We start from the raw sequence: 14,882 nt of genomic DNA on the forward strand, positions 1-14,882 counted from the left end.
TGCTCCCGCACGAGAGGTTCATTTGAGGGATCGCAAGCTGTTCGTGTGCAGAGGCGAGTAAGAGCGGGCATGAGAGAGAAAATCTCTGGGCTTTTGCTCCTTGAATATATGCTCTCCGACACGTGTGGGCAATGGTATAAGAAGCCGTGCTTCTTTCAAAATAAACGTTGTTGAAAGTCAGCGCTTGTGGTGTCTTCTTGTCTCGTCTCTCATCTACATTTTGTGCTGTTAACAGTAGGGTTGAATATATGACTCTGCCTAGGCACTACAGAGGAGGTTTCTTACTGCATGTTATATGCGTTCGTCCCCTAGACATGCCGGCATTGCGGAGTGCGGTCGAGTTTGTTTACGCTCCGCCGCTGGCTGCCCGCGTGGTGAGCCAGTGGGCACGGACGCCCCATTTGGTGATCGCTGTGTCTGAAGAGGCAAGGTTTTGACTGATGTTGTACAAGTCGTGGGTCTCTTTTTTCGTCGCCGATAGATTGGATTTTTTTACAAGCATTGCTCCACGAGGGCACACGTAACCGGCAAACGGAGGGCTCAGGACAGCACCTGAGGTGGTAATAAAGCAGACAGGACAGGATCTCCAGGGCACCCAAGGGGTAGCGGGGGTATCAAAGCTGGAAGTAGGACGGCCGCTGGGTTGGGGCCGTGAAGGCCGAAGCATGCCAGGGGGTGTTCGCACAAAAATGGGGTGTATTGGCGATAGCGAACAGCCAATACACCCCCCTGGCACGCTTATACACCCTGGCACAAGGCAGACTGTCTAGCACCTGCCGCAGGTACGAGACAGTCTGTCCAACACAGCGGTCGCCAAATCGGGCATCAGTGCCCGCTGCTTCACCTATTTTACCGCACCAACAGGCAGCGTCCAAGAGTAAACAAACTTGACCCCACTCCACAATGCCGGAATGCCTAGGGACTAACACCTACTACACGCGTTAAAGAAACTTTTTTCATAGTGCCTAGGCAGAATCATATATTCGAGGAGCAAAAGCCCCCAGATTTTCTCTCAAGCATCTTTCCTTTCTTTAGATCACTATCATCATCATCATCATGTTGCTTGCTGGCTCCTCATTCAGTGCAGTTCTGCGAACAGCTTAATCGCTAGCTTTCATTGTTGTTGGTCATGTAGAAGTCGTTCCTGGCCATGCGGTTTCTCAACTTTGCTTTAATCGCCACCGAAAGGGAAGATGGCTGATGCGCCCGCTGATCATCGGCAATGCACGCCGTTGCCGGTGAAAAGCACACAGCTATAGGTTTGGAAATTAAGTGCTTCTAACCGATGAGACGATCATCGCGAACGTGCTTTCAACGGTTAACGACGGCGACGACAGCAGTGATGACGTGGCAGGGTAGGCTGCCTCAACGTTGTCCTCACAGGAGGCCCGACATGATTCAGCCCCCCGGGGCTTCGTTTTTGTGAGGAACCTTTCGCCGCACTATGTGGAGTGCTTGGATGCCTTGGAGAAGGATGTCGGCAAGCTTTGCGTAAAGCATGCATGGCTGACGGACGTAGGCTTCTCTCGTGCAAGCCAGTGAGGAGTATGTGCCAAGATGCTTGTGGCGATCTCTCTTCAGCGTTTCTTCTGGATTTCTCAAGCCGGCAGGCCGCCGCGACAGCCTTCTCGCAATTTTTAAATGGCCCCTTTTGGGGCCACCGAAGTGATGCCTCGGCAGTTGCTCGAATATTGCTTGCCACCCGTGGAACCTCTTTGCAGTTGTTATAGCAGTGCCATTCTTTAACGCCGACAGTCGCGGCTTGTTACACATGATCGGAGCACCCAGGAAGCAGTTAAACGAGGGAACACAATCAGCAGCTGGGCAGAGGAAGGTGGTGGGGAGGGGCACTGGCCTCCCTGCCTATATAGTTTTCTCACGTCACCTCTACCATCCGCTATTTTGATTTTTTCATGCAACCAGGTTATAACAATGGAGTTTTCGCAGCAGTAGAATATTGTTATAAGTGGGTTCGACTGTATTCAGTATATCGCTGCTCCCCCTCAGACTTTTCCTATACCACCATTTTCACAGTTATTTCCAGGGACTTCTCTATTGACATCTGTTTCGTAGTCAGCTTTTTTTTTTTCACTTAATATCAATGTGCTTCCTTACAGGCCTTTTAGCTTCACACCTATTTTTCACCCAAATTTACCCACTACAAGAGGCAAGGAAAGAAGTCTGCAAGCGAAAGGCAAGGAAGTGCGCAACGGAAGCAGATGAGCCTGCAAATAAAAAGTGCATCGAATGTGGAGGAGTTGCAAAATATGAACGCCTTTGTTATAGAGTGAAGCATGGAGAAGGAACCAACCGTTTCGTGGCTTTCTTTCACACAATCACGAGGCAAATCATCAGCATCGCTCAAAACATTTGCTTCATTATGTTACATTTGCCAGACTGCAATATGTTTGGATAAAAATGATGAATTGTTTTGTGGCACAAGGGCCAAGTCTGGCCAAAAAGCGCCAAGCTAGTGTTACTACTGAGTTGGCAATGTGGTGATGAATTACGAGAAGCAGATGCGACGTGGCTGTAAAGGGGCCTTAAAACAGTCACTGTAAAGTGCATAAAATGTATACGTAATAAGATTACGGCAATGGCTAATGAAGTACGCTATGAACATAAAAAATACATTGAAGAAGGATGATACACAGTCTACGTTCATTACAACAGAGCAGGTACAACAGTTTCGGATATAACAGACCATATTTAAACTTTAGTTTGCACTACCTATTTTATTAATGCAACGAAGTTCGCTTTTAACGGACTGTGCTGCAACAGATTATCGGCTACAGCAGACTAAATTAATGGCAATTTTTGTAAAAACTGGGTGTATAAAACGGACATTTGCTATGTCGATAAAGGCCAACAACTGACTTGCGAGGGTCGGCCAACAATCACGGCTCAATATCGCCTGCGCGAGAGAGGAAGGCGGGGCGGAAGCGCGCTGTCTTTTTTCGCGCCCGAGGCACAGGAGGGAGGCACGTAACAGGAACGGGTTCTAATCCAGTGGCTGCTGCTTATGGCATGGCCACGCCTTATATCTTGAAACCGCTCTGCGATGTGGACAAAGTGCACACAATGCCGGTAGCTTTGTGTTGAAGCGAGAGAAAACATGAAGGTCAATTCACTTGCTGTTGCTACCGTGCTTCCTCACTCCAATGTTTTCACAGCAACTTTCCGGGGTCATCAAGCGAAATGTGTTCATGTTTACCTGTGCGCGCATGACATTGTGTTTGTTAATTTAGTTAGTATGCGAATGTTTACATCTTTATACGGCCGATAATACTATTATCCTTACTTCGCGTAGCTGTCTACTAATTTGCTATTGCAATCGATGCTTTGCCTTTCAAGCGAAATTGCAACCTTTCTTTTTTTTTTTTTTTTTTGCCGTTCATCACTCACTTTTGTTACACATCACAACCAAAGTTTTGGAAGTGAGGCATTTCGGATATTACTGACTTGCAATAACACGGACTATTTTTGTCAGATTATCAGGGTCTGTTGTAGCGAGAGTCAACTGTATGTACCATAAGAACCCGCATATAATACGTACCCGCATATAGTATGAGGTGAAATTTTTGGGACGCGAAATGGGAAAAAAAGTTTTATCCGCGTATAATACGAGTTAGGAAAACTCGAGGAAAACATTTATTCAAATTGCACTCTGCACTTCAATCGCTGTCTTCCTCAGCTGTGCTCTCTTCGGATAGTTCCTTGTCGGATATATCTTCCCAGAGGTACTCATCCTCCGTGCCATCGAGCGCGTTTGAGATGCCGCACTTCTTGAATGTGCGACGCACAAGGTCCTCTGGTATGCTGGCCCATGTATCCACAACCCACTTGCATAGCGTGGCTGGCGAAGCCTGCTTCAGCCGCCCGGTCGGCGTAACTGCAGGCTCACCTGAGCGCATCCGGTCTGCGTAACACTGCTTGACATCCCACGACCACATTTTTTTAGCAGCTCCTCACCTTTAGGCACTGTCTTGCGCTTGAAGACAACATAGGGCGGGAGCTTGCATCCGTCTGCCGTGCACAACAACATGACAGTAACTCGCGTTTTCTTGTTGCCAGTGGACCGGACATAAACTTGTTTAGAGCCCTTTTCTTGCACGGTGAGGGGCGATGGCATGTCCATATAAACTGGCGTTTGGTCAGCATTGCCGATTTGCCCTAGCTGCAAGTTCTTAGACTTGCGCAGCAAAATAATGTGGCATTGAAAAGCCACAAGCAGCTCTTCGAACGATTCGAGCAGCATTTGCAAAATCGAAGTTCGGCGGCGCAAGGAAAATCCAGCACGGCACATGTAGCGATAAATCCAGTGCTTGCTTACTCTGAAGGCGGAGCTCAGTAGCCCTTTTTCTCTTGCAAGCTCTTTAGCTTTTGCCGGCATAAGCTCCACACTCACCGCTAGATGCACGGCTCGCTGTTGGCGTATGAACTCCGTCAGGGCGAGTTCGATTTCCGAAAATGTCCCACTCTTCGGGCCGCGACAGCTTCTTCGCATTCCTCTGCATGCGAAAAGGGCTTCCTTCTGTCGACGCCACCCACGAATGCTTCCCTCGTTGACGCCAAACTGCCTCCTGGCTGCACTGTTGCCGATGTCCTGTGCGGCTTTCTCTTTCTAACCTTTCTCGTGAAAGCAGCCGAGCGCTGTTTTCGCGGTTCGGACATCTTGGTCCTTGAATGCAGAATAAAAAAGATGCACTTCGCGACACATGGTTTCCACTTGTGCTGCCAAGGTGCGCACTCAACAATAAAGATACGATGCTGTAGTCACACAGCAATAACGAAACAAAAACTTCTAGCCCAAATTTCTGACAAATTTTTGTTCGGATCCGCATATAGTACGAGGTGAAAATTTGGGACGCTAATAATAGGGAAAACAATCTCGTATTATATGCAGGTTTTTACGGTACTAAATTTGTCAGCAGTAAAAACTTTGAGAAGCACTACTACTTTGACAGAGCCCTTGCAACCAAAGGACCTGGTGTCATGTGCTACACAGAGCACTACTATCACAGCATCATCCTCTGGCAAAAGGATGCGCTACAAATTTCTAATAATAACATGCAATACAACAGCGCTCAAGAACTATAGAAGTGCTTTGGTGTGAAACAAAAGTTTGGCATAAGGAAACATTACCGGATGGAGGACAGTCAGCCTCTCACGTCTACTAGAGATTGGAAGTTCATCAACAATCAGTAGGAAATTATGGGTGCCACACATGTGTCCTATTCTGAATCAACAGAATATGACAGTTCACTGTGTTTTCGTTGTGGAGGGCCATAAACCTAACTGTGAATTAATTACAGGAAGCTTATTACAGTCGAATCTTGTTCATTCGAAACTTCCGGTTTTTTCGAACAGACGCTGTGCTCCATCAAAGTTGTGTTCTCTTATGGGCGAAAATGCATGGTAATTCGAATACACAATTTGTGACGGTTAATACGAACATACAGTGCCCCAACAATGCTCTCAGCAGCGCGCCAAATCACACGGTGGCGCCTCCGACTACTAGCATTCCTGTGACCCGCCATAGAGGAAAAACTTAGGAGAGACTTCTCAATGCGGTAAGCAAAGGAAAAAAGAAAGTGGTGGAAATTTCACCCTCTCACATCGCAAGGTGACCGTTTCTATGTCGCGCTGTAATGCCCCAGCCACACTAGCGGTAAAATGTGCGCAGTGGAAGGGATCGGTCCTGGGCAGATTTCTTGTGGCTCGCCACTAACAGCGTCAATTAGCACCTCCGCATTCATCGCTGGGGCAACCACAAGAGCAGTAGTGTCAGCCAAAGCGAATGTCTCGAAGTCACTTTCTACCTCTCAGCCAGCTACTTTATGAACAGCCTCTTAGAGATTGCTACAAGTCCGGACATCGTAAGGCTGGTCATTGTCAGGGTCGTTGGCGACAGCACGGGAAAAGCCGGCGTGCGCAAAGCAGTTGGCAACCTCCGAAGGTGCGAGTTCTTTCCATGAAAAGTTCAGCAAGTGGATCGCACCAAGCAAATCAATGTTGTGCCTCTTCACTGGCGTCATACGCTGCGAGTATGCACTGCAAAAGAGCCTTGCGGTACAGCTTCCGGGTGCTTTCAATGATGCCCTGATCCATCAGTTGCAGTACTGCGCTTGTGTTTGCAGGAAAAAATTATGCAGCGATCGTCTTAAGGTTGTCGATCTTCCCTGGGCTTGGACAATTGTCAATTATGAAAAGCACCTGCCAATTCTTTGCGTCGAACCATCTATCCAGAAGGCGCATGTAGTCTTCAAAAATAGCAGCAGTCATCCAGGCTCGCTTGTTACTTCTGTAGATGCATTCCTTGGGAATGGTTGCATTTTGGAAGCACCGCAGCTTCTCCACCTTCCCCAGTATCGACAATGAAAGATTGTCCTCGCCTGTTGCATTGGCACCAAACAGCACCGTGACACGCTCCTTGCTCTGTTTTCCTCCGGATGAGGATCTGCCAGCGGTAATGAATGTGCGATTCGGCAGCATCTTGTAGAAAAATGCAGATTCATCTAGGTTGTAAATGTCTGTCTTCATACTTTTCAAGCAGAGCTTGGACCCGATGTTGGCGCCATACGTCTACAGTGTCACGGTCCACGGCTGTGCTTTCACCAATGATCGACTTCGAGGTCCCGCCATGTCATTTCTTGAACCGCTCAAGCCAGCCATTGCGGCACTTTAAATCTTTATGGCCCATTTGGAGAGCAAGAGCTCCGGCTTTTGTAGTAAGTGCAGGTACATGTATGGGGAGACTTGTACTCCTGGTGTTCTTCAGCCACTGTAGAAGTGCACCTTCAACTTGGGGATATTTCAAATCGAGATTCCGCTTTCTCTTCGCCGAGAAGCTCTTTTCAAAGCCATCCAGCACAGCTTCCTTGTTTTTCAATACAGTTGATGTCAGTTTTCTGCCTGCCACCTTTTTCCACTACCTTTATTAGCAGAACTTTCTGTTCCAAAGTCAGACACTTTCACCCGGAGACTGACAGAGCCATTTATCACTGTAGACCCCAGACACACATGTGAGGAACGCCAACAAAGCACTCTGAATAACACGCGATCACATGTCCTGCAGCAAGGATGCAAACGCATGTGCCGTCGCCACCAAAGTGGCTGAATGCGGTGGGCGACGCAGAAGGCAGAAGCTTCAAAATGTCATCAGGGCATGTCTCTTTACTCGTCAGTGCATGCTGGTGATGGCGATAGTTGCAATGGCAGGCTTGGCATCGGCTTCACGTGTAGAGGAACAAAGGCGATCGGAGTGGTGGAGACAAAGAAGCAGGAATTGTGGAAGGTCACCCGTTGGTGGAAGATTGTGCTCGGGAGGGCAGGCTGGAAGAGGGCAGCTTTGGAGGAGCAGCGGCGTCGAAACTGGCAGCGAGGAGGCGAGGAGTTGACATGAAGGAGAGCGAGAGGAGTAACTGGCATCCAAACGACTTGCAGACTGGAGAGCGAATGAAGAGGGGAAGGCAGTGGCCGCTTTTATAGGGGGGTGGTGCAGAGGTCATGGAAGACTACGAGAGTATCGCGCTGGAAAGTGCTGCAAATTCCGTGGCTCGAGTCTGAGGTTGTGTTTGTTGTGCTCTAAAAACGATTAGCCGCTCATTGTGGGTACGCAGCGCGATCTTGAAAACAGTGGTTTTGCAGTAGGGGCATTATCACTAGGCAATTTTTTCTCGAAGTTTGCAGCCGTGAAGTTTGCAAAACAAGAGTTTTTCGGGGCACTATTGTCGACGACACTGTGCTAATTCTACGATTCAAGTGTCGATGTTCACGCACCGTCGCGTCATTGACAAATGTCTACAAACCAAATTCAATGACCCTACCACACATTTATACTGTTTGTCTAAAGTTGGATGGCGCAAATCGAGCATGACCGGCTCGAGAAAATCACCGGGAAACACCAGCTTGCGTTGACCCACCGTGTTGACAGCCCGACAGGCGACGCTCAGATTCTTCATGTTTTCGGCAAGTCATCAGTCGATTTGTACTGTCAAAAGTGCAATGAAGCTAGGGAAGTTGTTTTATTGCGATGCAGGCCAATTATGGCGAGCGGTGAGAAAATTTAGATCGCCTTCCCCAAAGTAGTCTTCCCGATTCGTTAATGTTCGATGCAAGGAGCTACATGTCACTTATAATCAGAGGGACACTCCTTTTGTGCTTTTTGGCACATTCCAGCGTCAGAAGTGCTCCTTAGAGCGGTAAAACTTTGCTCATCGAGTGCACCTCATGGAATGCTAGGGCGCAAGTCTGCCCGCGGTTTTTCAGCCACTTTTTGGCATCGAAGAGACCGCAGTTTTTTGGCATTGCAAAGCGCCAGAAAAACATTTTTGTGTGAATTCTATCACCGGGGAGACCAGTGATGCGATTGCGACCGAGATTAATGGTTTGGGTATGCTGCACCATGCAATTTGACAGCTTCTGTTTGCTCCGCAGTAAACAGCTGGGCACTCGGCACTCGCTTGGTAACAGTTACTAGGCGATCATCGGTTGTGGGCTTGGTACTTTTTCGGCCTGTTCTGTGCCTGCATGAGACTAATTCGTCAACAGTATTAATTTGACACTGCATGTGCACAAGGGTCGCCACCGCTCGGCGGCGGCGATGCTTCCACTTTTCACTTTGCTCTAAGCCGATCAACCCTTCGCGCACTTCGAGTAACACAGCTTAAAATGCATGCATGTGGGTGGGGACCGGAAGAAATTTCAAATAAAGCAATATTTTGAGTAAAGCAATTTCTTTATAAAGAGAGATTACCGTATCTCAACAAGAAAACAGTTGCTCTTCCAGGGTAACCACTCCCCCAAGAACTCCCTTCATATTTTCATTAGCACCCAGCGAGTCCCGTTGATTTACAACAAGCACCCTTCAACTGCAATGTTCTCTGATCATGTGCTGTCCAGTCCCAAAAGTGCCCTGGCGACCTGCTCAACCTCGTTTGGCATCCAGGCCCGCACAGCAAGCTGTTTGCACACCTGGAAGGTCCACGGGCGACCGTCGCGCATCTCGGTGCATACAAAGCCATCTGTTGTCACCGTGTTGGTGAATGTTGTGCCAGGGGGAAGCTGGCTCATGTCGATGGCACGTCCAAAGTCAATCAACTGCAGGCACCTGGTCCCCTGCTCAGTAAATCGGTCGAGGAAGCCTGCCTTGCTTGGGCTGCACAGGAAACATGGGGAACGGCTGTTTTGGTATTGCACAAGAGTAATTCACTAATATAGCTGAAGTTACTTTCCTCTTTATTGTCTCTTTAAGGAGACCCTTGATTTCTGAAAGAAAAATATAGCATGCCCCCACGTCCACAATAAGAAAAAATGATATTTGCAGAATTTACCTTCACAGAATGGAAACTTTCTTTTAATCTTTCGTAATGAAAGCGGTGCAGCGTCATCACCATTTGTTCGTCATTGGCCAACAAGACACCAAGCATACAGGGGTGGTATTCTCGAGTGATCCCTTAGAGATACAGTCGCCGACCGTTTATTCGGACCTCACGAGGACTGTGGAAATGTCCGAATAAACAGGTGTCCGAAAAAAGCAGATTAAGAAAAAAAGAACAAAAAAATATCCCTTATTTCCACGCACTTATTTGGGCTCGGCAGTAAACATGAAGAAATCGTGAATGCGCTGTTGCACGCTGTTCTGTTTACGTGCAATCGGATAAGCCTGAATCTCAGAGAGGGTCGTACGGTCACTATAGGCGCCTGAAAGCACAGTCACTGCTTGTGCACGCTCCACATGCAACGGCATGATGCGTGACCTTCCGACTTGGAGTCATCGTCCAGCGGTGCAGCAGAAACCTGACGAATGATCTCGCCATCGTCGAGTTCTGCGCATGTCAGTACAGCAGTGTCAGCACCTGTGAAACTGCCAAATGAGACGGTGTCCGGAATCGCAATGCAACCACTGCGCAGGTCTCGGCAGAACATTTTCGGCATCAGTAGAGAGCCCATCGGAAGGCTACAAATCCTAGGCCTCCCGGCACCCGCTTGCTGGCATTCCCCAGTGCAGTCTGCACAGGCACTGTCGGCGCCATTAGACACTTGACGCGATGTTTTCGTATGCTGCGTTGGATCACCGCAACCTCGACACAGCACACAAAGCAAACACTACCCTGTTGTCATGCCGACACCAGTCACACAAACGAAAAACGTGGCCTACTCGCAGCATCGTGCGCGAAGAAACAAATCAGCTGCTGGATTGTCTTGACATGGCTTACTAAGCTGAGACCGGAACTGCTGCAGCCACTCTATCGGACCAGGCACAAACAATGATGATGAGCAGGGATTTGCGGTAGTGCAACTTCGTGGGGCAGCAAGGAGGCTCCCTTCAAAACAAAAATGGCGTTTAGCAAGTCGAACCACGCACCGGTCAGAGTCTGTGCATGGTGCTCTCGATCAAGTTGGCTCAAGGATTGTCCGAAAAATCGAACGAGAGGTTTCAAGGTGTCCTAACTTTCGGCAGTTGTTATACATTATGGTCTATGGGGATAATGGCGGTGCCGTGAAGCAGACCAAATAATCGAGCATGTCCGAATTTTTGGAGTCCGAAAAATCAGTCGGCGACTGTACTACTATCACTTCTGCAACATTTTACGTTACTCTACGCGAGAAGTATGTGCTGACAGTGTTCCTGGCAATGGGCATGCTTGGCACAGGGCCATAAACGCTGGCGGCAGCATGTGCCGATACATCCGGTACCAAGTCACGTGAAATTTCAGCAACGTAATTGCCTAAGGCTGCAACTCTAGGTTCCTAGACTAGCACAAAATGAACCCACAGCAACCTTCAAGAACACAAGCTCCGTCATTATTTTGTGACAGTGCTGACACTGCCTGCCTCCGACAGCCCTGATGGTAGGCTGTTGTCAACACCACGAATGCAGTTTTGGTTTCGTATTTGATCACAATGTGCAGGCAATTTTCTGGGCCCATTTCCTCTGCAAAAATATGCAAGCTAGATTTGGGTAAATACGGTATACACATAGCACCAGTCAAGTTTTCAGCTGCAACTTCCATATTTATCGCACAATGAGTGCATTTGCATAAAAAACGCACCCACAACTTTGCTCCTCAAGATTTTGATATTTTTCACTCTCATAATAAACGAACCCCGAACTTTGGTCTCGTGCAGTGCCACAAACGAACAACCACGGTGCAGTTTCCTGAGGCTCTATTCTGGACATTGTAGAAAGCTACGATTCTGAACATTCCAACATGTTTTTCAAGGCATGATGTAATAGCAACACATACAAAATTGTGCTGATGGCCCCCAATTTGCTTTTGTAACATGACGCAAGGGTGAGGCAAATGTTTTGCCAAAGAAACTGGAATGGAGACAATGAACCTAACGCTCTTAACAAAGCAATACAGTTTTCTTTTTCAGTAAAATATTAACAGTCACTTAAGTATCCTTACGTGATTTGAATGCAAAAGTATTCCTTAGTGTCACGTGTCATGACGTGGCATGTGACATGATGTCATATATGTGCATCCCGGAATCGATTTTGCTTCCAATTATCAGGCGACCAGGATATGCAATGTCACACATTTTCATATGTCCTTAACAACTCTGCCTTAATCCAGCCTTAAGGGGCGACGCAGGTCTTGAAAAAAAAAAAAAAATTGCAAAAAATGCAAATTTTCTAAAATCTCGATTTTGAAGTCTTCATTGTCCAAAGTATTACAACACAAAGTATTATTGCTCAATTACTTCTCGAAGTATTAAAGAAATGGGAATTTGCAGGCGTCTGTGGGCCGGAATTAAAGGCCCAGCTCAAAAATTTGCCCTAATTTCAAGCCGCCAAAGCTCCAGATCATGCAGGGCGATCGGCGCCATCTTGGTGTCATTTGAAAGCTGGTTTCCCGTACTTCATTTTGGTGCCTTTCAACACGATGAAGGCATTCTGTGTGCGACGGCATCGGTGATGTTTTCGAAGGGTGAAATTCGGAAAGAGCGACGCTGGTTGCGCGAAGCGCACGCTTCTCAGAGGCGCAGCCCTCCAATTGGCCCTGGCGCACTCCTCCTCTTATTCTCAAGCCAGCGCCGTCATGTGCTGATGCGTGGTGCCTTCGTGTCGTCTGCGTGCGTCCGAGGCTTCTCTTTGTTGTGCAGTGTTTCGCAACCCACAGCCTCTTCTCGCATCGTTCATGTAAATATTTTCATCATTATTTGCTCCCTTTTAGCTTGCATTTTCGTTACTACGTTTATTAGCCAGGTTGCCGTGCCGTGCGTACGTGTTTCTGTGCCGTTATTCTGATGGGGCGGGACTCGCGTTTGAAAGCAAGCATGCGGAAAGTGGTAAGCAAAAGGAAACGTGCTTGGAATAAAATAACTGCATCGTTGAAAACAACTAAGGCAGCTTTGGTGTCACTGCAAGCCGTAGTACCACCTATTGACGTGGTACGTGGTACCGACCGGGAATGGCCACTTCGGTGTTGTCACAAGGCGCAGTACCGCAGTCTTCCAGGGCTGCTGCACCGAACTCATCCAGATAGTCAAGTTTGGTGTTACCGCAAACTACCACACCACAGGTCGACGCCGCTGTTGCAAGCTCCTCGAGAAATTCAGTGTTGCCACAATCTATGGCACTGCGGGTCGACGCGGCTGCTCCAAGCTCCTCGAGACCGTCAACTTTGGCATTGCCGGTGGGCGCAGCTGGACCAAGCTCGCATGCGCATCACATCGACACGTCATTTTACACGGAGGCTGAGTGTGCGGAGTGCGAAGAACGTGCAGACAACATGAAGTCTTCCTTGACAAAAAAGTGCGCAACTTCGTGTAAGTTTGACCTTTTAGGCATCGGCTCGGTGAGTAACGATGACGATCGCGGCACGGAGTACGTCATTGTGGACATGAAAGTTTTGCAGACGATTTTCACGTCCATAACGTGCAGCAAGTGTGGGATGGCTACTGTTGCGTTCAAAAAGTTCAATGAGAAACAGTACGGCCTAGCGGTGAGGCTACTGCTCACATGCTCAAGTTGCGATTTCACAGAGCGGCACTCTTCGTCGCCACAAGTCACCCGAGCATCAAACATCACGCCCTTTGAGGTCAACCGCAGGGCAATGAAAGGCATGCAAAGCATGGGAAAAGGTGTGACTGCCCTAGGGGGACCTTTGTGACACCCTGAACCTGTCCCACCGGGGGCCTTCACCACAAGACCTTCAGGGGACACATGGAAACCATGGTGCGAGCTTGCCAGGCAGTAGCTACAGCCACAGATGCAGCAAGCATGGAAGTAGTCAGAACAATCTACAAGGACTTCCTCAACCCTGTAGGAAACGTGGACGTCATTGTTGATGGCACCTGGAAAACCCGTGGCCACAATTCCAACATAGCTGTGGGGTGCATTATTGAACTTTACACAGGCCTGGTGCTAGACCATGTTGTCTTTTCTCGGTATTGCCGTGGCTGCCAAGGAGCAGCCGACCCCGATGATGATGGCTACGGTGACAGGGCTATGACCGACAAGTGTCAAAAAAACAGTGACTGCAATGCCGGACGGATGGAGACGGAAGCAGCGCTGATCCTATTCAGGCAGTCCCTGGAGGAGAACGGGCTGTGCTACACAACGATTCTGTCTGATGGCCACAGCCGCACTCTTCATGCATTGACTCAAGACAGCATCTACGGATACTCAGACATTGTAAAAAAAGGCTGTCTGAACCATGTCCATAAGCGAATGGGGACAGCCCTTCGCACCTTGGTGGAGAAGAAAAAAGCCCAAGGAGAGTCTCTTGGTGGAAAGGGGAGACTTACCCAGGATAAAATAAAAAAAAGATAACTATTATGGGTATGCTCTGAGGAGCCACAGGCATGACGTTCCTGCAATGCAGAAGGCAGTGCAAGCCACACTGTTGCCCGTGACTTCAACGGACGAATCCCCTGATCACTGTCATTGTCCTGCAGGTGATGACTCCTTGTGCTTCTTTGACCGTGCCCTGGCCATCCAAGACGAGCCATCACCGCACAAAAACCCTCTGCCAAGGTTTATTCGCAATGCACTAGAGCCAGTATTTGCAAGACTAGGTGACTGGGCCCTCTTACAGCGCTGTTGTGATGGCATGACACAAAGTGCCATTGAGTGCCTGCACTCTGTGATTTGGACCCAGAGATTCAAAAACAGTCATGACTCAGTACTGGCTGTGGAAAGGGCTGTTGCTGAAACAGTGTCATGCTACAATCTGGGAGTGACACAAACCAGCAAGGCTGCTGCAGTGCAGCTTGGCTATAGTCCTGGCAGCTCCCTCATTCGAAGAAGCCTTGAAAAGGACAAACAATGGCTTTACAGGTCTAAGAAAGGTCAACAAGAGACTGAAAAGGTGAAGAAGACAATGGCCAAGAAGCACAAGCCCAACAGGACGCAAGACTACTGCCCAGGTTTTGTATGAACTTGTGAGAGCATTCAAAAGCTTGAAAGTGACTTACTGGGTGTTTTTTTTCGTGAAGTGCCTTTGCCTTATGAAAGGTTTGATAAACTTTCGAGGAATTGATTTCGGTAAATTTGGTGTTCTTGTGCTCAGCAACACTTGGGCAGCATGCTAGAGCCCAAAGGCTTTCCATCTGTTCAATAGACAAAAAGAGCTAGTGGCAGTAAAACTTTAATGCAATTTTCTCACCTTTCTTTTTTTCGTCAAGTGCTTTTGCCTTACGGAAGTTATGATGGTGTTTACATCAACTGATTTCAGTGAACTAGGTATCATATTTTTTACTAATATCTCGGCTATATACTAAAGCTTTCCATGTTTTCTTAAATGTGATAGGTTATTAATTAGATCAAATGTAGGCTAATTACTGCCACATTGTTTTTTTTCCAAACTTTGCTATTTATTTGTGATAATCACAATCACTTTATTGGTATTTGCTCAGCTTTAGGATAT

At 48.0% G+C, this 14,882-nt stretch overlaps 1 protein-coding gene across 3 annotated transcripts in view; it reads right to left on the reverse strand.

The window, feature by feature from the left end:
• Window positions 1-14,882, reverse strand: part of LOC142568069 (uncharacterized) — a 368,896-nt gene that overhangs the window by 28,261 nt on the left and 325,753 nt on the right. For 2 of the 3 annotated variants that reach the window (XM_075678155.1, XM_075678153.1), the window contains one exon: window positions 8,977-9,160. The exons of the other annotated variant lie outside the window; for it this stretch is intronic. In XM_075678155.1, coding sequence (XP_075534270.1) covers window positions 8,977-9,160 — 184 coding nt within the window. The remainder of the gene's footprint in view (window positions 1-8,976; window positions 9,161-14,882) is intronic. 3 annotated transcript variants of the gene reach the window in all.

The sequence above is a fragment of the Dermacentor variabilis genome, unplaced genomic scaffold (assembly GCF_050947875.1).
Source record: "Dermacentor variabilis isolate Ectoservices unplaced genomic scaffold, ASM5094787v1 scaffold_16, whole genome shotgun sequence".
Taxonomy (NCBI): Eukaryota; Metazoa; Arthropoda; class Arachnida; order Ixodida; family Ixodidae; genus Dermacentor; species Dermacentor variabilis.